General features: G+C 43.9%; 3 protein-coding genes across 16 annotated transcripts in view; 2 read left to right on the forward strand and 1 right to left on the reverse strand.

The window, feature by feature from the left end:
• Window positions 1-12,821: 12,821 nt before the first annotated feature.
• On the forward strand, window positions 12,822-18,034 carry LOC107306404 (purpurin). Its single transcript, XM_015849525.3, has 6 exons — window positions 12,822-12,899; window positions 13,694-13,811; window positions 14,786-14,922; window positions 16,217-16,329; window positions 16,591-16,803; window positions 17,810-18,034. The coding sequence occupies exons 2-6, from the start codon at window positions 13,695-13,697 to the stop codon at window positions 17,818-17,820; spliced, it is 591 nt and encodes a 196-aa protein (XP_015705011.1). The 5' UTR covers window positions 12,822-12,899; window position 13,694; the 3' UTR covers window positions 17,821-18,034.
• A 2,256-nt stretch (window positions 18,035-20,290) lies between these two features.
• IDUA (alpha-L-iduronidase) overlaps window positions 20,291-23,473 on the reverse strand; it is a 48,293-nt gene continuing 45,110 nt past the window's right edge. For all 3 annotated transcript variants that reach the window (XM_015849569.3, XM_085530297.1, XM_015849572.3), the window contains one exon: window positions 20,291-23,297. In XM_015849569.3, the coding sequence (XP_015705055.2) occupies window positions 23,197-23,297 (101 nt within the window). In that variant the 3' untranslated portion in view covers window positions 20,291-23,196. The remainder of the gene's footprint in view (window positions 23,298-23,473) is intronic.
• Window positions 23,171-23,473, forward strand: part of SLC26A1 (solute carrier family 26 member 1) — a 37,205-nt gene continuing 36,902 nt past the window's right edge. For 9 of the 12 annotated variants that reach the window (XM_085530296.1, XM_085530287.1, XM_085530295.1 and 6 more), the window contains exon 1: window positions 23,171-23,311. Coding sequence is in view for 2 of the 12 variants with exons in the window: in XM_015849561.3 (XP_015705047.2) it covers window positions 23,304-23,311 (8 nt within the window). In the remaining 10 variants the exon portion in view is untranslated. Of the gene's footprint in view, window positions 23,388-23,473 lie in introns of all 12 variants that reach the window. The other 3 variants (XM_085530286.1, XM_085530291.1, XM_015849560.3) reach the window with 1 other exon arrangement.

Here is a 23,473-nt window from a genome sequence, read left to right on the forward strand (position 1 = left end):
TCCCATTCATCTACTTAGCAAGACAGACAGAAATGCATATAATATTTGATATGTGAGGAAATAGGATAGCTGTTTACTCCTTCAGTGGACTGGACAAGGGCAAAGAACTTCCAGAGTGCTTTTAACAAAATGTTTGGACCTGCATTTCTACTAGAACAAGGCTTTGAAGTGAATGATACCATGTACAGACTTCACAGGTATAATATACAGACACCCTTGTACTACATTAACAACAGAAGTAGTGCAGGATCTTTAGTGTCTGCTAACAGAGTAGTACACAGAATGACATGACAATCATCCATCATCAAAAGGGAAAATCCAATGACAAAAAGAAAATCTGACTGGAGTTTGTGCTCCTTGCAGTGGAGATCAGCTTGGCTACGTATTTTTTTCTTCTCTGACTTCCCATGCAAGTTGTAATTCTTTGTGTGCAAAGTTCGTGCTGGCCCTTCTTTTGAGACTTGAGATCTCTTGCATTCTGACCACAAACTGTGTTGCCCCATCAGGCAAGAGGACCATGAACCAGTTTCTCCATTTATCTGTGCTGAAGGCACAATACATCTTCAAGAGAATAGGCTAAAGGGAACAGATCTCAGAATCCCTCAGATTATGACTTAAAATTATCATCCTCAATGATCGGGCCACTCTGTAACTTTCACTTGTGTGAGAGGCTCTCCTATCTCCACTTGCAGTCAGACGTCCTAGTTGAGCAAAGCTACAACCAGACACAGATCCCCCTGCACAGATGTTGTTCAAACTGCAGCAGAAGGCCTGGATAACCTTTACAGCTGCAGAGTGAAGGGTTGGACCTGTATAACTGGGTTTCACCTACCAGTGAAAACTTCCCTGGTCATGCAAAGTCTGAATGGAGTGTTATGAAGTGTATCCTTCACAAAAGAGTAAAATGGTCAAAATAATAGTGAGGTAATGCTTCACATTTAGGGCTACTTCTATTGTATGTTTATCTGCTGCTGTAAATTATTATTGCTGCTACCAGACACTGATGTTGAATGTATCAGTTTGTGCTTTTGACACAAAATGCCACAGAGGCCTCTACTTTATGGCGAAATTAAGCAGTGCACAAGGGTCTTCATCAGTGGTGAACAGAGGGAATTTCAGACCAAATAATCCTTCTTACTGGAAGATAATGAAGGCTTGCCTGCTCAAGGAGTAAAGGTGCAGGCTGCCTGCCCCTGCGAATGCTGGCACTACTGCCAAGAGTGCACAACAGCCCAAATGTGACTGTGAGTACCTGGATGTATGCTGACAAGAAAGGGAGCAAGGACAGCAGTATTAGAAAAACATACACACGTGAGTCTGGGGCTCAGGAAGAGGGCAAATGCAAAGGACCTTGTCTACCAGCAGCTGCTGTCTGCTTCTGAAAGAGAAGGTGGGCAAGGAGTATTTTATGTTACCACACTGGGAAAGGTAGGAATATCAAGAACAGTGTTGAAGGACTGGAGTGTTTAGAGGACTGCATGAAGTAACCACTGAGCTGTCATCACTAATAACTTTCTGCATCTCTGAAATGCTAAAAAAAAAAAAAATAAAATAAAAAATTAGATTCAGTTTTCTTCTAGCAAAACAGAACAATACGAGAATCCCATATCAGGCTGCTTTAAATCTAACCTCAGAAAATTCAGGAACAACTAAGTTGTTGTAAATAACTGCAGGAGAAAAATAATAGCCAGTGTGGTTTTGTCAAGAGCAAATTGTGTCCAGCCAGCATAATTTCCTGCACACCAAAGAAAGAATTTTAAGGACAGAAGGAAAAGTAATGACTTTCACAGCATTTGACTTCATGAAATGAGGTGTGAGATGCTCTTTCAAGATGAGGGCTTAGATGAAATACTTTAAAAGTAATGGCAAATATATTTGCACGAAAAAGCATGGATTTTAGTAGCTCGTTAATTAAATGGAAAAACTTTTTGAGTGGGATTCTCTGCGCAAGTTGTCATAGCCATACAGCTGTTTCCATTGGTGGGTCCAAAGATGCATGTTAATTCAACATATAAGCTGTGTTTAGGTGTCTGTATATGTTTTTGAGCACCTTTGTTAAAATAAATTGCAAACAAGTGCGTATGGGAGAAGTGGAATATAGTTCACCAAGGGTGCACGGAAAGCTCAGCTTTTGTGGACAACAGTTACTTGTTGATTTCAGGATAGTGAGCCAGTATCTGAGCTTATCACAAGCTGGACATGAAGGAAGTGACATGTAGAAAGGGATATGCATCTAATTGGAGGAACGTTCCATTGCTTAACACATTATACCAACTTGTTCTGAACAGATGTGTCACCTTAGAAGACAATGGGAAAATGTGACCTCTGAGTAAAAAAGGCTGAGGTTTATCATATCTCTTTTGAGTCATCTCCTTTATTAAACAAAACAGTACAGGTATGAAAGTGTAGGTGTGTAAAAGGCTACTAACAACAAGAAGGAAACAGTCTGTTTGTCATGTTGGGCATGCAGGTTAGGAGAAAATAATGCAACCACATTGGAAGGGCTTCCATAACAGGGCAAGTACAACACAGCAATGAAAAATATCACTCTTTTCTTCTATTAGATCCCTCTAGAAATAAAGATGCCATCCTTTTCCAAGTAAACTCTTGTCAGAGGTCCTGCATGCTGGAGGAGGCATGGATGAAATAGGTGGAGTGAAACGCCTTTTCATGAGAATCCAGCTTCCCTTGTCCGCAGCAACTCAGGCCTGTTAAAAGTGAGGAAACCAGTGTTCGGACAACAGGAAAAGCCCCCCTTGCAGTACTGTAAGGTTGCCAGGCAGGATTATTTTTTGTGATGATTCATGATGAAAGCTGGAGTCATTCTTCAGCTTTTCAAGACCTCCACCTCCACTCAGTACCAACTTGGGACTTTCCAACATGCTGTAAAATGCCAGCTTTGTTTCATCCCATACCAAGAGGAAGTGGAAAGAACCAGGTAAGGTCAAAGTAACACAGATATTTTGGATTCTGAGATCCCCACAGGAAGATTCCTACCACCTGCATTTTGAGAATGGCCTGAGGAGAAGTATAGCTTCTCTTACAGTTGAGCGCGCTGTGGCCTGGCAGCTTTTCTGATCTAGTGGACTTTCCTTGTCCCAGGTTAGTTTCATGAAAGGAACATCTCTCTGGGCGCTCCCAGCCACTTCCCCGAATTGTTTCAATGTCTAACAACCAGGTTGTGCATCCAACGGATATCACAGAACAGATCTGTGCAGCTGGAGGGTGTGTGCAGGATGCCCTGTGTCTGAACAGAAGGTCCTTTGGGACTGGCACCATATGGTGTTTTCCAGGCAAGCTGGCTTTCCTCTTTACATATAAGGTGACGTAAACAGGTTTGGTGATTGTTTTAAGGAGTATATAAATCATTATATGCACTTTTGGGTTTTGATTTGGGAACTGGAAAATGGCAAGCAGGGAAATTATTTGTGTTGAATCAAAGCTGACGCTCTTTTAGATCTCAATCTTGCAGACTTTTGTACTTTGTTCAGTACAAAACATTTTGTTCAGTTCAAGATAAATGTTTTTGTTTTGAAACAATTGTAAGAAAAACAAACAGTATCCAACTGTGACACTCCAGGCTCAAAACATAGAAGATCCAAGTTCCTTCCCCAGTGTGCAAGGTCTGAAACTTAACAAGAAGATAAAAAGACCAAAGTTCCTGAAGTTCTGAGTGTTACAGCCACAGAAGTGGAGAAACAGGGATAAAACTGATTAAGCCAGGATAGGGCTGTTGTGTAATTGGAGACAGGTAGAGAGAGGAGGTGGAACTCTGAATCACCAATATGCAGGGAGCCAGCAGCTCCAGAGTAAACCCACTAGATCAAGGTGGACCCCAAATTTAAAGCACAGGGCACAGGCTTCAGGTGTTCCCTAGGTCTTCATGGAAACTTCTGTGGAACTGTGTTGGCATAACAATGATAACTGAGGTGGATACAGACTAAGCTTACATCTGGATAATGCTGTTTGATTGGGCTTAGGCAGACAATGGAGGATTTTGGAGAAGGATGAGTCTGCTATTTTAGGAAAGTTGTACTAGGCTCTCATAGCATAATAATATCTGAGCACGTGTGGTTGCACACATCCGTTTTTAATAGCTTTAAAACTGAATTGCAGAGTTGGCATAAGGCCTCTGCTATTCTGGATGTCCTTTAAATGCTGTTTCAGATGGAAACCCCAAATCCTTAAACTGCCCCAATGGCTGGTAGCTGGGAAAACAAATGGGAGTCCCTTGGAATAAAATCCCTACCCTCTGAATAACATGTATTACAGTCTCTCTGTGGCCCTGGGACAGACGATACTGGGAATTCCAACTGTAAAGGAAAACTGCAGTGGAGATGAAGTAAAGCATACTGCCCAAGAGCAGTACTGTGAGAAATATCTATGGGCCTGTGCCCAAGGCAGATGGTGCTGATACCGCCTATAAAGCAACAAAGAGTGATGGCAAAAGCTGGGGATAACAGATCTGAAGATGCTTTTGCCCCTCCTTCATGGGAACAATGTTTTTCTCCTAACCAAAAGGCTGACAGGGGTGAGGGGAGCTGCAAGTGGCTAATTTAATTAGACATTATCCTTACAGGATGATGTATTGACAGATACACTCAAACCTTCCAGGCTCACTCATCCGTTGGCATAACAAGATTGCAGCTTATCTGATTTACTGAGTAATATTCTCATGCCACCTGCTTGTGTCCAAGAATAAGCTTTCCACCTCAGTGAGGATGCTGGCCAGGCCCCTCACCCCTCCAGAGCCAGGGTCTGCTTCCTTGCCTGGAGCCAGCCACCTCCCCTACTCAAAGGAAGTCCCTGGAGCTGGCAACTGAAACCTGGGGGCTGCTGCTTGGGATCCTCCAACCCCAGCTGCGCCATAGCATCCTTAGATGGCATTGCTGCACAGGCTTGCATGCCCAGAGGTGGGAGAGGAGCAGAAAGGAAAATAAACAAAATACAGCTTAATAAATGCAAAGTTCTAAATTGTGTTTTAAAAGTTTTAAATGAATGCCAGTATTTATTTATTTATTCTTTTCCTTATTAATAGTCTGGTGTTAAGAGAGAAGTTATGCTGGAAACTCTTCTCTCAAAGGGAAAAGCAGAGTCTATGAGCCTGGCCTCTGCATTGTCCAGTGTTACAGAAGAAGTCCTGGGTGTTCAAAACTAGCAGCCCTTCCTGTACACTCCAGCACATAAATATGTTTGGGATTTAGGATATCTAGCTGTTGTTCTTTGAGAGATCTTTGAGAAACAGGCATTTTTGCTATACTAGAAGGCTGGACACAAGGCCTAGTTTTGAATAAGTCCACCAAATCTAGAATGGTGAGTTGACTTCTTGTCCTCATCCTCCTCATTCCCATCGCAAACATGCACAGATTCTCTTACTTTCAGTTTTCATCACAGAGTAGAACTTAGAGGTCACCCAGTCCCAACCCCGTGCCATGGGCAGGGCTGCCCCCCACAAGCTCAGGCTGCCCAGAGCCTCATGCAGCCTGGCCTTGAGTGCCTCCAGAGATGGGGCATCACAGCTTCTCTGGGCAGCTGTGCCAGGGCCTCACTGCCCTCTGAGTAAAATTTTATGGCAAGTTGGCCATTTTAAAAAGTCATTGCGACACAGCAGTGATGGTAATCTCTGCAGTGAGGCTACAAGTGTCTCTCATCTTTCAATCAACTGATTGCATCCAAATCTCTTGACAAGAATCACTGAAACTTAAGTAAGAAACATAAGTACTTGGTCACATGTCCTGTGGAGCTGAAGAACAAAAAAGATCATCAAATGTTTTGTAAACTCCATGCACTTCCTCTGCAACTTCCTTTCCCAAATAAGCTGGACATTAGGGAAAATGCAATAGTAGAACATATGAAGCCTATATAAGGACCAGTGGTGTCACAATATAGGCTCTCAGGTCTACCCAGAAGTGGAAGTGAAATGATGATGAAGCTCCAAGACAAACTCAGGGCTGGCAGATGCCTGGAGAACAAGAAGGCAGCATCTCAAATGAGAAGAGTGATTAGTAGAGAGCATGGCCACTGCAGAAAAAAAATGCAGAAGATGATAGTGTTGCTTATTAAAGGACAAATGGAGAAGAGAAAGTCACTCCAGTTAATTCAAGAATAAAGGAAGAACAAAAAAGAGAACAAAATAACAATTAAGACAAAAAGGGCTGATGAACCCGTATGAAACTGTGGAAACAGGCAAGGAGTTAAACTTGGAAAGGAATATAGATGGTATAGAGAGCACAGTGAGTGAAAAGTGTGATGATGAGACAGGCTGTGAGACAAAAACTACCAGAAAATGTCCATCTATGCTTTGGGCAGCTGCTGTTGAGGAAGATCTATGGGATGACACACCAAGGGAGCTGTCATTTGCAGGGAAATCAAGGCTGCAGAGATCCCATGGGGCATGTGTCAGTTTGCTTTCTGCTATTCAGACAGGATCAGGTGATGCTGTGCAATTCCCAGTGCAGCAGCCCCAGGACAATGAAATCAGGCTAGGAAGATGCTCAGAGATGTTACTGTACATTTAGAAAGAAGCTGATGGCATGCCAAAATAAACAAGGCAGAAGTAGCTTGGGGACATGCCTTTCCAACTTAATGTAATGGTTCAGGGTACTTCCATGTACTCAGGGAGAGTGGCTCTCAAAGGACAGACAACGCTGGCTAACTGGTGAAACAGGTAAGGAGTGGATGCAGCTCCAGTGGTGGGACTGCAGAGGTCATGACTCCAGCTCTTTTCTCTCCTTACAGGCCAAGGAATGCTTCATGTTCACTCCTACAGTAGAGGTTACTATAGTTATAATATTTTTAATGGGAATGAGTAGCTACCTTTTTGAAGCAACACTGCAGTTCCCATTTTACAGCTCAGTCTGACGTATCTGTAAATGTGGTCTTTGCATTAAGTGTTTATAGAGTCAGTAACGTGTTGACTGGAACCTATGGATCCCTCCATAAAATAAACCACTTTGTTATTTCAGCACCCTCAGCTGGTAAGAAGCATGACAAGGTAGAAATGTAGAAGTTTCCTATCCATGGGAGACTTAACCTGTCTCAGGTCTCACAGCTTCAAAGGTCATCTGCTTAAATTATAAAACAAACAGAAAATCTTCTATAAAGAAAAGTAATAATTTAATCATTTTTTGAAAAACAAAATACACTGCCACATTTCTTTTCCCTTTTCCAAGGCAGTATAATAAAGGCTACAGGTAAAACAGACAGAAAGCTGAAATACAAGTATATGCAAAAGCCTTTGTCTTATTCTCTAGCTCTGTGACTCACTCAGCCTCATGGTCACAACTATCCTTCCCTTGGAGAACAGAGTGATATAAATCTTCCTCCTTAGTCTGTTTCCACCTTCTGTTGCAGATAGAAACTGTGTCCTCTAATGCTTGCTAAGGCCAGATGCCTGACTAATGGTCTTTGGCTGCATGCATGCACAGATTCCCCTGGCTTTGGTAATTTGTGCTTCTGGTTTTAGCTTTTAAATCCATCTTCAAGCCTGCTGTGGACATCCAGGCTTATACAGAACTGCTCAAGCTCTGTGCCAGCAGTATCTCATTGAAAATCACCTTGAGATGCCAAGTAAGGAGCTGTAAATATCCTGTCGGAGAAATCTGGGAGGCATTAATTGCTTTCTGTAGTATATGATGTTCTAGCCTTGCACCATGGTTGACTTGAGGCTAAAGCCTATAGATTTGTTCCTGGTTCATGAACTAGAGGAACTAGACCTACCATGCTATACACGTAATTTACACCTTCAAAGACATTTCTTACCCTCTGTGCTTCTCATCTTCAGGAGGCATCCTGCCAAAAACAGAGGGGATTGAATGAGCTCTAGTCTGCTACCTGACAGAGCAGCGTGGCAGGGGCTTGGTCTGACCCAAAGAGACAGCCCCTTTCCTCCTATCTCCCACCAGGAAAAGAACAACATCTGTTTACTGAGATACTCTTAGAATGCCTCGAAGTGCAAAGACCTTAGCTCCAGACAGCTTAATTCCCTGCACGTTTGCAGATGCCCCCCTCATCTATTTGGAAAATGCAGACTCTCTGTGCCTCCTGAGCTGGAGTGGGTAACCTCTGTGCTCCAGGCACCAGGGTACTGGCTGAAAATACAAATGCTTTGTCTAGAAACAATTGTTGCAACAGAAATGAATAAATCTGTCAACATGTGCAAGTAGCACAGCTCAGTAGAAATAAATGCAGAGATACAGTACTGTACTGATTAAAAAAATTTAAAAATCTATTTATTTTGTTTGATAGTCATAAAATGTCTCTTTTTCAACAGACTGTCCCAAGGTTGGGTGGTTGTCTCTTTGTACTGAGAAGCAAGAGGCCATTGGGAAAACTGTTGTGACTTAAGGCAAAATCCAGCAGTTCACTTGATCAAGCTGACACCGTCTTTCACACAGCTGTGCAGGAAACAGGTGACAGAACAAAAAAAAAAGATCCACTCTTTGGCCAGCAGATCATCAGCCTGGTCCTTTCCCACTTCTGGAGAGATGTAGCCAGCTCTGCATTCACTCTGTGCTGCCATGGCTTGGGGCAGAGGCCATGGTTTAGTTTTGTGGCCAGACCCTTGACAATGATCCTATTGAAACCACCACTGAGACTCTACTCTTTGTGTATATGAAGTGGGAAAAATCCAACCAGGCTGGTTGCAGCAAGGCAGTGCAACTAGAGGGAAACAAAATGTTATGGTAAAGGATAATCAAGCATGGGTACAGGCTACCCTGAGATGTGCTGGATGTCCTGTCCCTGGAGACATCCAAGGTCAGTCTAGGTGGGGCTCTGAGCACCTGACTGAGCTGAAAGTGTTTTTGTTCATTGCAGGGGAGTTGGACTAGATGGCCTTTAAGGGTCCCTTCCAACTCAAACAATTATATGTCTCTATAATTCTATAAAATATAAAACTAACTGTAGTGCAGGCTTGGAAAGAAAGGACACAGACATTCAGGTCTCATCTTCCTGCTGGGCAGCAGGTCTTAGAAAAACAGCTCATCTAAGGTCTCAAAAACTTTGCAATTGCTGGAAGAAAAAAGCTAATGTCCCTGCATATTTTTTAAATCAGAGTTGCACCTATTGCTGAAGTGGATGGCATGTAAGCAATGGTGGTGGAGCCTAAGGATCCCCTGCTGCCCAGGAGTGGGCAGGGTGGAAGAGAACACCCCCCAGGTCGACCACCCCTTGTGGTTGGCTCCTCGTCTCTTCTGCTTGTTTTCCTCTTGTTTTCTTTTGCAAGCCAGGAACACGTGCGAGTCCATCTCCACAGGGGCTGTGTCATGTGCAGAGGAGCAAATGACCCCTGTTCTGCAAAGTGCCAGTCAATATGCTTAGCAAGAATGTCATTATCATATTCCAGAAGGGAAGAATGCCTTTCAGATTATGTCATTTAAAGCAATGAAGTATTTAAATTGTGCCTTAACAATCATAGGGCAGTGATTTATGCTGCTTTTTTATCTAATGACGCAACACACCCAAGAACCTTACCCCTGAATCACAGAGGAACAAACTTCAGGTGATTTTTCTGTCATCAGTGTTGCACCACTGTCTTTGTCAGGAAAGATCAGCGTTTTGGAGCAGAAGTCACAGAAACCAAGAAGTCCTCAGCCAGTGCCCTTCATGTGGCCTGCCACTACAAGGAAGCCTCCATTCTCCTGCTTCCTGCTTTGGCAAGGAAACAGGGCAGGCCATCATTGTTCTCTCAGGCTTTGGCAGACCCAGGATGAGGACATGGATCCTCCTGAATTGTGGGCACACATGTGACAACCCCAGAAGGATGCCCTGCATCCCTGACAGCATGAACCAACACTGAAGCTAGCACTGGAAATCCTCCTGACTTATAGCACAATAACCGCGTGTTATTGTGTCTGTAACAAGGGCAACTCAAAATCCATCTACCGGCAATTGTTCTCCAGCAAGTTGGTAAACAAGCCCACAACTTAATTGCCTCCTGGGCAGCAGGGAACTGGAGGTCTGATACTGGAGGCTATTTAGAGATCTCAGACTGTGCTATCGGCTGCTGAGCTAGCACGTTGATAAATCTGAGCCGGCAGTGCAATTGCAGTAATTCCCAGAGCAGTTTACCCAATGCTTATTCCAATAATAAGGCATAAGGAGGGGACTATTAGGGATAGGAAAACCAAAACCACTGCTTCTGTATTTCATAGCATAGGCAGAATTTGTTATTAATTATCTCGTCTGCAATCCTGCTTTACTGTAGGCCATTCAGACTCTTGTGCTTAGCCCAATGGACTGAGCATTTTATTTAGTGTGAGCACCTCTTTTACAAGCAATAGCCAGTTTTGATGAGCAGGCCTGAAAGAGGCTCTTGGATGTCCTCTTTGACAACTAGACCCTCCAGTGCACATTTGTGTTCATCAGATCCACTTCATATCACACCAAATTTAACCGGTCTAGGAGCACTCTTAAATGCTTTCCTCCTTTCTTTTTTTTTTTTTTTTTTTCATTTTCCTATGCCCAGCATATACTACAGTAATACTGTTAACATGAAGGTTAGTTTGGTATTGTTTTCTTCTTGCTCCAAACTGCAGATAATGGAGTGACAGATGTTGCAGTCACCAACCAAAATCTTGGGCTGTGATTAGCTATTATTAGCATGTCGATAATCTCCAAGGGATTAAGTGGTCACCTAAGCATGGCTTCATGTGTCACCTATGTCTCACAGGGACATAAACTAATCTCTTTTGTTGGAAACAGATGAAGTGATAAGTGCTTCAAAGCCATTCTAATTTACAGAAAACCCTTCAGTTCATTCTTTCTCAAGTCACCACTCTGGAGTGGAAAAGAACAATTCTGAGCTCGGATTTTCTTTCAGGGAGGGTTCCTTGAAACAAAGTATGTCTTCAGTGAAACTCGTCTTCCTGACAATCTGTGGTTTACCAAGCATTTGTAGCTTTCTGTTGATGTTCTTCCCACTCCTAAACACAGCAACTTTTTCTGGGGAACAAGAGGCGAAGGCAAGGACAGGGCAGCACAGCATGTGGACAAGGCTGCAGGTGAGCTGCTGTGTCTAAACTAACAGAGATGGTTACCTTCACATGCAGTGTCGGGGTCTGCCATCTCTCCAGGAACCCTGCTGGTCCCTGGGGCACAGTACATAAAGTGAGCAGGCCACTGCAGCTGAAAGGTTAGTTTGGCAAATGGATATTTGGCATCTTTCTATGAAAGAAAAACACCAAGGTTCCAGGCTGAACACAAAGTGTTCCATGCCTTGTTGGATCATCTGGGTGTGCATCACCTCCCTGCATCTTCATGTCTTGTCACTGGATAAACGCAGTCACCAACAGACAAAGAGAGAAGAAATGGCCATTGCTCCTAACAGTATATCCAAATATACATACACGTATGGATATACATATCCAAATGCTCCAATGGCTGCCCCCTTCCCATAGGTACTGAGGAGCAAAACCCTGTCCTGTCCACTCTCCCCACAGTACCCAATGCATGAGCACAGTGGAACACCTCTGAGATCTGCCCCAGTCTCCACATGATATGAAACTCAGATGGCTGCTGAACCAGGAGCAAGTTTTAGGTATGCAGCAGCCCCCAGTGAACTTGCCCAAGACGCTGCTAAAAGTCAGCAGTTTTAGCATCTCCATGTTCTACTGAGCAGCTTGCCAAGCAGGCCTCCCACCTCACTGGCAGAAGACAAAACCTTTGTCACCATTCTGCGGGAAGGGCAATGTCTGAAAATGTAGTAGGGCAGTCTCCAGCAGACGTTTCAGTAGTGCCTATGGATGCTGTATGGGTGGCTGCCAGCATTACCTATGTGTGCCCAACTGAGGCAGGGATCTCGTAGAGATTTGGTAGTGATGTTTAGAGCCATGAAAGGAACATTTCACTGAGAATGCTTCTGCATGAGTTCCTACCCACCCAAGGACTGTTTTTTAGCCATGTATTCCCACACTCTCACCCTGACCACAGCACTGACACTGATTGGCTTCAAAGTCAATTTTTGTTTAATCCAAAGTCTTTTGTTTTAGTGCCTGTGCCTGCAAAGGTTCTGCACATAAAGCAAACACTGAAAGACAATTCCATGCTGCTCACCTGGAAGGGCAAGGCACTTTCTACCATCAACTTTTTTTCCTAGTCATTTCTGCCTCTTTTGCTGTTGTTTCCTGTTGCATCCCCATGGAAGGCTTTGAGGAAGAACATTTTGGGAAGGAGAGAAGGAGAGAGCCACAGCACTTTTATAACTGGAAATGTTGACAAGAAAAACTGGTAAGGAAATGTATAAAGATGTTCTACTGCACAGGAGAACTGAGGACTGTTAGATTTATACAGGCAAAATCCTTATCTTTTTTTTTTTTTAATTTTTTTAAAATTTTAATTTTAATTTTTTTTTCTTAGAGGGTTTCATTTTAGCAGACAATGCATAATGTCTGTCTACTCCTGGACAGATCATCTTCATTTGATAATGCAGATATTGGAAGTGCTAAAAATATAACTTCTCCAAGCAAGTAATCAAACACGAACACGTGCCTGTGCAGATGAATATGTATGGTCCATGAGTTTGTGATTAACACTCAGTGCTTATTCTCCTAACACGTGTAAGAAGCAGGAAGACCTCAATGAGACAAAGGTGTGGTACAATCACATCAGCAAAGTTATTAGCTTTCTGGACAGCTTTTTTCCATTATGTAAAAGCTGTGTTTGTATTAGGATAGCAGTCAGACACACCAGTGTGAGGATTACAGTTGGTTTTTACATAATGGATTATCCAGATTAAGTGTTTTATTCAGGCACACGAGCAAAAATAACCAATTAGTGACTTTGCAGATTCGTTATTTAAAGGCAGCTGGAGGGCGATTGACACAAAACCCTCCTGCTGACTGCAGCCCAAAGACTGAAGCAGAGTAGTCTCAGGGATCTCCAGCACCTCTATCCAACAGGTAGGTGTCTATTCAGCAGAGGTGGGACAGATCAGCAGATCTTGCAGTAGGAAAGAGCAGCTTGCACAGCAGGGAACAGAGTAGCTGCTGGGGTGTCTGGAAGACGTGGGTTGGGTTGGTAGCTGTGTTTGGATGCTGAAGGTAAGCTACAGGTAGCTGTGTTTTTTTCTGGGCATGAGAACAGGTACTCAGGATCAAGTACTCTGCAAGAAAGTATGTGTAGTTGTTCTCCCTTTCCAAAGTGTGCAGAACAAATATACAGAAGTACAGGTGAGAGTGGGAAATTAATACATCCATAGCCATCTGGTAGCTGTGCTTTCACAGCAGATCAAGCTTCTAGAAATGGAGTACTCTTTGTTATGTTTTTAGGGGAAATGATGTAAGGTTAAACAATCCTAGAAGGTATTTTTCTAGGAGGACCCTGATTCACTGACAAGAGTTGGTCATAATGAACACAGCTTTGCTGTTTTCAGCGTGACATGGACACTCTGAAATAACATCTTTCCATCCTACAATGCTATGCCAGAATTCATCAGACTGTTATTCTCTGCAGTGCTACTGCTGTCAAGCAAAATTCTCTTGCAAAGCAATTGCCAATGGAGACTTGGCTGGAATCAGGCACCACAATGACCCAAGTTTCTCAATGCACAAAACAGTACAGTACTGAATGTTGAAGAAAACTATCTTTAAAATTAGGAGCTATAAATATAGCAGGATATTTCTGTAGGCATAGCATTAGCTATCCACATTTATTGCATGAAATAAACCTCTGCACATTTGCTTTTGTCTTGCAGAATGAAATATGCACAATACGTTTTCCTGGCATCAATCTTCTCCACGGTTGAATATAGCCTAGCTCAGACCTGTGCAGTGGACTCTTTCTCCGTGAAAGATAATTTTGATCCAAAAAGGGTAATTATGGTTACTTCATCTTGAGTATGTGTGAAGAAGATTTACTATATGAACTCGTTTTCCAACTTAAAGGTTGCTAAACGGGTTCCTCACCAAGAAGTTAACTTCTTTCACACACTGTCTCTCAAATGCTGCTTCTACAGTTTGCTTGCCTTGTTACTGCTTAACCTCCTGAGTGTTATGGAAAAGCTGGCCCCACAAGTCAGGGATGTCACACTGTTACACCCAGCCTTTGTAGGCTGAAATTCAGCTCAGACCTCAATCAAATTTAACACAGCTAAATTCAGCTTTCCCTGGTTTTCCCATGGACATTGTTTTCATGGGCAGTGTTAACTTCTGAGGACTTTTCTGCCTTTCACTGACCTGCTTACATCTTATTTCATTTTACTAGATATTGCTTTTGCACTCGTGAAAACTCCGTGGGTTTTTTTAGGAATTTTCTTCTTAATCTCACTCCTCCCACACCCTGCCCAGTTGCTTGTCTGCCCCAGCACATCATTTCCTCTCTGTATCACCTCCTGCTCTGCAGGGTAGACCCTTGGCACTGTTTGAGACCAGCTTTGGCCCTTAGCAGCCACCAGGGTGACTCCAGACAGGTTGCTGGTGTCTTTGTGACTGCATTTCTTTATTTTTATGGTCATCTTCCATGGAACAGCTGGTTGCTAAACAGTAACTGGATTCACATCAGGCATTACAGGGCAGGAGAAGCTCAGAGTTGAGTCACTTTGTCAAGCATGTCTCAAATGATAGAGGAAATGCAGACAGAAATGCAGAGCAGCAAGACCCATTTCTCAGGGCATGAGACAAGGGTTTACCACACAGCAGAGCAGGACCTGCTCGGGATGTACCCATACGGCTTACATTCTCCACAGGCAAAGCAATCAGTAGCCAGAAGAGCACTGTGTTTATAGAAATGCTTTTGTGCTAACCTTGCAGTGGTAAATAATCTATATAGTAATAATCTTTCAATTTAGTATGCAGGGAAATGGTATGCCTTGGCCAAGAAGGATCCAGAAGGCCTTTTCCTTCAGGATAACATCTCTGCTGAATACACCGTTGAGGAAGATGGCACAATGACAGCATCTTCCAAGGGCCGGGTGAAGCTTTTTGGGTGAGCTTTCTTAATTTCTAGCTCCAGCAGCTGTTATGAGGTACTCAAGGTGGGGGCATGGATGGTGATCTGTCCTGGGTGCACTACGCAACCAGGCTGTCTTTGTCCAAAAAGCAAGACTGATCAAGCCAATACATAAATGGTTGGACTTCTGAGTCTGGGTTAGTTCTCACCCTGGCTCTGGTCTGGATGCATCAAAAAACAACTGCATAAGCTCCAGTTCAATTATAAAGCCCAGTCTTGAATATGAAACAGTTAAGTGAACTGCAGCCAAGAGAAAAGAGCTAGCAAGCCTGCAGGCAGATGAGTGCACAACATTGTTGATTTCACAGAGGTTCAAGGGAAGGAAATGAGCATAAGCAAGCACTGCTCTTGCTGATCATTCAACATGGCTTTAAACTGGCTTCTGAGGAAAATGCTCAGTTCGCTCTTGGGTACCACTATGGTGCCTGAACAGACAGATGGGAAGAACCTTAAGAGCTCTGCTTGTCAGTCATGGTTACTGTAAGGGGTCACAGTATATGTAGGGATTAAATAGCTTTCTGCATGTGGAAAAGTCTGGGGCTTCCAGCAGGCCAGTGCTAGTTCTGTTCTGCATCAGCTACTGAATACTGCATGAGTAAGAGAGCAGAGTAGGTGGCTGCAGTCCTTAGTTCTAATAGCAGGGCACCCTGGGCTATTTGAAGCAGTCTGAAGGAAGCTTTGCAGGCATGCCGTGCAGTTGGGTGGGAAGATTCCTGAGTGGGCTCTTCAGAGACAAGGTGGGATATAAAGGCTGCCAGGAATTTCTTTCTGTAAAGGCAGCATAACAAGGAAATACATCCCGTGGAAAGTGAGTGGAGAACCATACTGTGGGGAGGTACAAAGCAAGCAGGTATGAATAAGGGCCATTAGAGGAAGAGGACAAAGAAGACTGTCTGCCCTGGTAGTTACAAGGCCTCCATTGTCTGGGTGAAGGATTCTGACTGGTTTGGCCAGCAGAGGCTCTCTGTGCTTGTTCCATGCATCCCTGTGCCAACAGAACAAGGAAGGTGGAAGGAGAGTAGAGCTAGCTCCCAGCAGAAGAGTTGGAGTCTGGCCTAGCCTCAGCATGGCAGCTCTGTAGATACTGGGGCCATAGCAGAGCAGCCAGGCATTGGCACTGGTAGAGCTACAAACTCACTGTGTTTAATAGCAGACTAACTTTGCAGTAGGTATGGCTGTGTCTGTTGAGCTGAACCTGGCCTGGTGCTCACCCAGTCCTCAGTGGGGCTCACCCAGTGTCTCACCATCAGTCCTGTGGGTCTCATTGCAGGTTCTGGGTAATCTGTGCTGACATGGCTGCTCAGTACACAGTGCCAGACCCGACCACTCCTGCAAAGATGTACATGACGTACCAGGGCCTGGCGAGCTATCTGTCCAGTGGTGGTGAGTGCCTCTTCCTGCCTCCTTCCTGTGCTGCCTAGAGCTTACTGCTGCCTGGATTTGTGCATTTGTGAACCACAGCTCAGGCTGCACTATGTCTGCCCCAGTTCTTCACCTCACAGGTGGAGACCTGCTGGGGGTGGGGGACTCTCAGTCTTGCAGGAGGCTGTGCAGCCCTCTGCTGAAGCTTGGCCTCTGCTGCACAGCCCAGTCTGCCATCAGTCTACCATGCCTACAGTGACAAACACGTGCTCTGCGTTTCAGGGGACAACTACTGGGTGATTGACACCGACTATGATAACTATGCCATTACTTACGCCTGCCGCAGCCTGAAGGAGGACGGCTCCTGCGATGATGGCTACTCCCTGATCTTCTCTCGCAATCCCCGTGGTCTGCCCCCTGCCATCCAGCGCATCGTGCGCCAGAAGCAGGAGGAGATCTGCATGTCTGGCCAGTTCCAGCCTGTGCTGCAGTCAGGTACCTCAAGCCAGCTCACAGAGAAATGGCTGCACAGGCAGCTTGCAGGGGGAGGTGACCACATCTACAGCCAGTGTGGCCAAGCCACAGCGAGCCAAGCTATAATTGCTTATAAGTTTTTAACTTTATAAGAAAACAGCTGCAAAGGGCAAGTCCACAGCAGGTAGAGACCCTGTTCCACGGCCCTAAGTTTCCCCTTGTGTGCTGATGCTGACACACTACAAAAGGGGACCAGCTCCTCCCTATCAGATAGGTTGGAGTACAGCAACCTGATAGTTGGAAATGGTTGGCTTGGCCACCTGAGTAACAGCATCTTACTTCATGTTTGTGCATCATCCAAGAGGAAAAGGAGGAAGAACTACCTCCAAGGAGTGACATGCTCCTCTCCTTAGCTCATTTTGTGTTCTGTGCTGTCTGAACAGCAGCAGCGAGGGGCTGTGAGCAGCAGTTCTGGCTGTGTCTGCTGGCAGTGAGTTAGCAGCTGCTCCACACACACACTAGCAGAGCATATCTAAGGCCTGTTTTGAGGACATTTTTGTTTTCCTGGAGCCACAGAATTTGATCTTCCAGCTGTCCGTGTGGTAGGAAGATTAATTTCTACAGCTATGCAGGGTGCAAAAATGTCTCTTCTTGGTGGCCACCCTTTACACATAGTACGTTGCCTGGGGATTGGCCCTGTACTAAGCCAGACGAGAGAACCTGATTTGGGTGTTCTGCACTGCTGTACAGGAAAAGGTAGAGCAAGCACTGACATCACACCTGGTTATGGGGATGGTTGGGCATCCCTGCCCTCTGCCCCTTCATATTCATGGGATCATCCTAAGGTGTTCACAGGGATAAAACTCAGTCATTGGGGACTAGCAAAGGTTGGGAGAACTGGTACAGAGTGACATGACCTGTCCTAATCGTGTTCTGTGAATCAGTAGTAGTCTCCAGTTTCACTAAAGACTAAGGCTGGTGGCAGATTCACTTACCCGGGCTGATGTTTCCTTTTCTTTCTTTGCAGGAGCCTGCTAAGAGTACATTTCTCATTCTATCCCTGAGCACAGAAGCCAGACCTCTTGGTACTGAAGCTGCCACTCAGCTAATAAATCATAGTAGTGTGTTTTCTCTGAAAAACACATGAAAATGTTGGGGATTTTGTAAACCGTGTGCAGTACAGTAGTGGTATCTGAATTTTCGAGGTAATACCTAATGTGGCATTTGTCAATAAAAGTTTTTTAAAAACCCATCTATCAGTGCTTCCTGTTGCATGCCGCTGGGGAGCAGTAGAAGCGGGTCAGCTCACTGGGAAGGCAGGAGACCAGGGTGGGCGGACACAGCCCTGCACAGGGCCAGCAGGGCTTGATCCTCACTGCCTGGTAATGTCTTAACATTATTTCTGGAACTAATTAATAGAGAAGTAGTATTTCTGAGTAGACCCCAACTCTAGAGTGAAGCCAAGCAAACGTTTCTTTCCGTAGCACTGGGCCACTGCTTTAAGTGAGCAGGTACTTGTGTTTCCAATGACACAGAAAATAACTTACTCCTCACTGCCTTCCTATGCAGTCTCTGGGCAGGCAGGTACCTCTGAGAAGTACATAGCCGGCACATTTTGTGGCCAAGCTTTTCATTGATGAAAGAACAAAAAATAATATCTATCTAGACAACTCCTTGTAGAAAAAGGGTAAACTGAATCAGCATTCAGCATTTTTGACAATTTCCACATTCCTTAGTGCAATCAAATTCACCTGGAATGTTCCTATGAATAAAACTACCAGAACAGAACACACCCCACACCATGATGAACCCTGCAGTTTGCCAGCAACACAAGGACACAGGTAATACCAAGCTGGACAGCCCTCACTCCTGAGCCCTGTGTTAGGTCTGTGGTACCTGGTTGAAATACAGAAATGCCTCAGAGCACCACATCACAAAACAGCTTCTGTGACATGCACTATCTTACAGTAGCCATAAACACCATCCACTGTATCTGCAGGAGGAACACACAAAGCGCTAACTAAAGAAGACATTTCCCCCGGGCCAGACACATGATCCTCAGGATGCAGGGGAATCTCTCAGGCTTTCTTTTCCCAGGAAGCACTGTAAAGCCTCTCAGCAAAGAAACTATGGTATTAAGGTGTTCCTTGCTTTTGTGGTCTAGGATAGCTATCTTCAAAGGAAGGAAGATGATGAACCATCTAAAGTTTAGGTCAGAAGCAGAAGAGCCGCATATAATGCAAAAGGAAAACCATGCAGATGAGAGACTATTGAGTGTTAATACAGTCCAGTCTTTTGTGCTGGACAAAGTGCAAGGTCAGTGAATCAATTTATGTTCACCACTTGTCCATCAGTTCCATGAGGAAGTATCGGGGTGGAGTTCTGTGAACTTAGGACTCGTATCACAGCTGATTAGACAACACAAGCCCCTAGATGAAGGAGCCTGACCTTTGGCCAAGGCATTCAGACCAAACTATCAGTCACAGAGAGGTGGGATTTTAAATTATCTGCAGCTATAACACACCAAGGTGGGTGGGCATTCTAGCAAGCACAATCCAGATGCAGGGCCAAGCACCTCCTTACTGCGCTAGGCACAGTCTGTCTGTAAGAGTTAGGCAGTAAAATCCTTCCTATGTCACAAAAGACTGTGCTTCCAGGAAGGCAAGGAGGACAGTGGTGACTCTGGGAGATTATACCACAGTTACACATGTGCCAGGAGCCTGAGAGAATACATCAGGATCACCTGCAGGCCCTTACTGTATGATCTGATGAGTTAATAAACACATGGATGTGAGCTAATTAGCTCGTCTATTTCTCTCCACTGAATTCTCAGACTGTAACAGGCTAGGTAAAGTGAGTTAGGCAGTAACAAGTGTATTCTGCTCCAAACCAAAGTTCTCTCACTCTACTGGGTTCAACATCTGACGTTCAGTGTATGTCCATAGGCAGACACACTTTTGCCTGCTGTTTCAGCAGGCTGATGGAAATCAGTCTATTATTCCTTGCTCCAAAATGGGTATACAGATCCCAAGTCATTCCTGTTCTGCACAAACCTTCCACTAACAAGAGAATAGAAAAAGCTGTTTATAAATGAAAAGGACTGTTGTTTTGTCCTCAGAAGGTCCTTTGGTGCTGGCAGAAAGGCTGAGATTGTGCAACAGCAGGAGGAATGCTGCAAGGATCTTGTCCTTCATATGCCAGTGCACCTCCTCACACCAAGTCCTGAGATCTGATGGTAGAATATCGTAACATGTTAAACTAGTTTTCCTTAGCCTACAGAAGTGTCCTAACCTGTAGCTGAGACAATCTATGTGTCTAAAGCCCTACTTCAGCCTTGACATTTTTTTTGGTCAGATGTCATTCTCACTTCAGTTCTATATAAGGTTGGAACTCACACCAGTCAGTCTCCTGTACCCTGAGAACAGCAGCAATGCTTCACAATTAACTGCTGACATAAGACTTCTGAGCAGCTTTCAGAGCACAGTGATTGCATCTTGTTTTAACAGGATTCATACCAGAGATGAAAAACTGATTTTATTGTGTAGCACAAAAGATGGTAACGAAAACACAATTAAACAACATAAAGTATCCCCTTGAAAGCCTTTTCCTTTGTATTCATTTTAACAAACAACTGCAAAACAATTCCAGAAGCTTTCGCTTGTTGAAAAGAACACCATCTCATCTTGAGGTTGCAATTAGATTTTCTTATTTGTATTGCTCAACCAGCAAAAGACCTAGCTGGGTACTCTGCAGTGCTGCTTTGGCTCAGATGCTACAAAAATCACTGAGTACCTGCTACTCCCCCCTTACCACTATGCACATCCAGCACTTATAAAAGCTTAAAGTGCTGGGGGAACTGCTGTCCCAGTAAAGGAGGAGGTGGTAGAAATGAACAATTAAGCAAGAAGCCCTATGTTGGAAGCCCTATGAGACAATCAGTGGCAAACAGTCATAGAAAACTCATGTTTCAAGTACTAAGTAACAGATTTTGTAGTCATTAAAATACAGAAAAGACCAGAGCAGCAAGTTCATACGTTGCTGGAAACAAGTTCCAGCCTAGAAACTTTCTCTCCTCTATTACAGATATTTAGACTTGCTCACTGATTAAAGGAGGAAGTTTATACTAAAGCAACAAAGAAGTAGTAGAAAAATAAATAAATCTTGCTGAATATGTAAAACTTGTTTCTGAACAGTTACTGCATCATTTTTGGTCAACTGTTTTCCATGTTGCCAGTGCCGGTGAAATATTTGAAAAAGCACCATTCGCACTTTGGATGATGCTCAGTGTAGGAGAACTAAAAGAGGATTCTAGTGACAGATCTTCAAGTTGAAGTTGGTGGCTGAAGTTGGACCTGACAGAATAGATTCTACCTGCATCTACAATATTCTCAGGTCTGCTTTTGTAAATACAATTTTTATAACTACTGCATAGTCCTTGCATTGAAAACAACCGCTACATGCAGTAGTTGCCCGTGCAGGAAATCACAGAGTAAGACTACATAAATACGATGTCCTAATAAGGTTAACTGTCCTCTCATGCTGCTATATCTTCCCTGCTTCAGATGCACTATCCATACTTAAATTTATTTCTAAAAGCTGTTTTCTCAGTGGTTCCACATCATACTGGCAAATTCTGTACCTTAACTAGTGGATCTACTTACCTTCATTTTCAGATTCTTCACTTGGATCTAGTTGTAACAATGTTAAAATGCATTTTTACTATCCCCATTCTGGCAGAACTTCTCACTGATGCTTTTTTGAAACTGGTAAAGTTGTCAGCTAAGAAGGCCCTGATGGTTTTTTTTCTGTTCTGTGCAAGTCTTTATAAGTGAGGAATTGGCAGATTGGATGTAACGATCACTCCTCAGTCAAACTTAAGTGAGGAAAGAAATATTTCACCTGAATTCTGAGATCAAATGGATCTTTTAAGGCTAACTTTTGGTATAAGCACATGAACAAGTAACTAGAAAGTTTCACTGGATATACACCAACTTTTTGTGTACATTTCTTTCCCATGTTGTAAATGTGTGGCCATTTTAGATAGTTTAGCTATCTCCTACTGTGCAAACTTGTTGGAGTTTCTTTTGTTTTGTTTTTTTGGGGTGTTTTTTTTTGGTCTGTTTTTCAACAAAAATGCAAGCTTTGTTGTGAGTCTGGTGAGGTGTTTGACGTCAGCCAAAGTGAGCAGCAGGGGAGATGTTTGTGTGACAAAGTTGCTCCTCTAATGGAAAACACTCCAGCTGTTTTCACTGGCATTATCCTTCCCTCTACAAGCATTTTAAAGGCACAGTTCAAACTGTGCTGGCTGTGAAGAGGGGTGACTAAAAAAAACACCCCTGCAATTTCAAGGAACTTTGTTGTTGCATAAAGTGTTTGGCATTTGCAAGGACAGCCAGAGGTGTTCTGCAGCTCATTATCTGGAGCAATAACGCACTGTAGCATGTGGTTTCTGGAATATGGAAATTCAAACTGTTCTTGATTAGTTTCCTGGCTAGTTGTCAGTTGCAGTCCTCTGTTAAATGCAATTGTATGTTATGCTGTAACACAGAAGGCTTGAACCAGCATTTTAACTTTCCTGGGAATCCAAAGCCAAGCTGCAGCTCCTTTACAATCTAAGCATAAAACTCTAGAAGGGAAACATAATGGGGAGAGATGTTACCTGAAGTGAGATTATGTAAGAGTGGAATGGAGAGGAAGAGAAACTTTTGAAGCTTGAGTCTTCACCCTAAAAAGGCAGAAACGGATGGTCTGTACAAACACAAAGACCTCCACAAAGGCAAGAAGGTGACTTAGGCAAAGGCATAGAGCAGCAGGTGCAATGTAGTCTTAAAGGCAATAACTTCCTTTGTGAGAACCTCATACATCTAAAGACAGTGGAATTGCTCTGAAACAACCCTCAGGAACACGTATGATTAACGGTGGGAAAGACAGGACCCTTCACTTCATGATCTGGATGTGAAAGTCTGGTTGCTGTGTGCTTTTCCATTACTTGGTATGTCAAGATAGCCAAGCAGCTGAAACAGGCAGCTCACTCTCAGACAGGTACTCCTTGTGCTTTTACTGCCATCCTCGCTCATACAGTGAAGTGATGGGATTGCTCCTTTTGCAGTTTTTGGTCTTCATAAATATTCAGCTGTTCTGCACATTAGATTGGTGTAAAATAGCAAATAATAATTTCTGGTTACAAAACTGAATGCCAGTCCTGTAATTGTTGTCAGCAGTGGTTGTTTGATAACACTGTCTTTGAGCTCTGAAGAGTTAATAGGGGCAGTTGCTTCTAACTTGCATTCCTAACTTGCTTTCATTCTTCCTATACTCCCCCCTTAGCTTGGGAGGAGTTTACTTTTCTGGGGAGTTGTCATTTGCAGGAAGCATACACCACTCAGTCAACAAACCAGGCACCACTCTTCAGAGTCACTTGAGAGCTTCAACATACTCCACAGGAACAGAGGACAGGCCTGCCTTTCCCCAGTAGTCAATAGCGCGCACTCTGTAAAAGCCGGAGACTGAGCTTCCTGCAAATGAAAAGGTTAGAAATGGTCAATGTGAAAGGCTGACACCGGTGGTGCTTGGAGGATGTGGAGCAGGCAGTACTTCGATAAAATGTAGGTTTGTGGAATGGACTGGGGAAGCAGTTAATTGTGTTGTGCACGCTACATAAGTGCACCTGTACCTGCCCGACTAAAAAGGC

This window comes from Coturnix japonica, chromosome Z (genome assembly GCF_054131305.1).
Source record: "Coturnix japonica strain WE chromosome Z, WE-NBRP24, whole genome shotgun sequence".
In the NCBI taxonomy this organism is placed as follows: domain Eukaryota; kingdom Metazoa; phylum Chordata; class Aves; order Galliformes; family Phasianidae; genus Coturnix; species Coturnix japonica.

What these genes read in the sequence shown, in the direction of transcription:
- LOC107306404 (XM_015849525.3), top strand. Translation starts at nt 13,695, where the DNA reads ATGAAATATGCACAATACGTTTTCCTGGCATCAATCTTCTCCACGGTT. An exon ending in GGCCGGGTGAAGCTTTTTGG is followed by an intron (nt 14,923 to 16,216) that starts GTGAGCTTTCTT and finishes GTCTCATTGCAG; the next exon opens with GTTCTGGGTAATCTGTGCTG. An exon ending in GAGCTATCTGTCCAGTGGTG is followed by an intron (nt 16,330 to 16,590) that starts GTGAGTGCCTCT and finishes TCTGCGTTTCAG; the next exon opens with GGGACAACTACTGGGTGATT.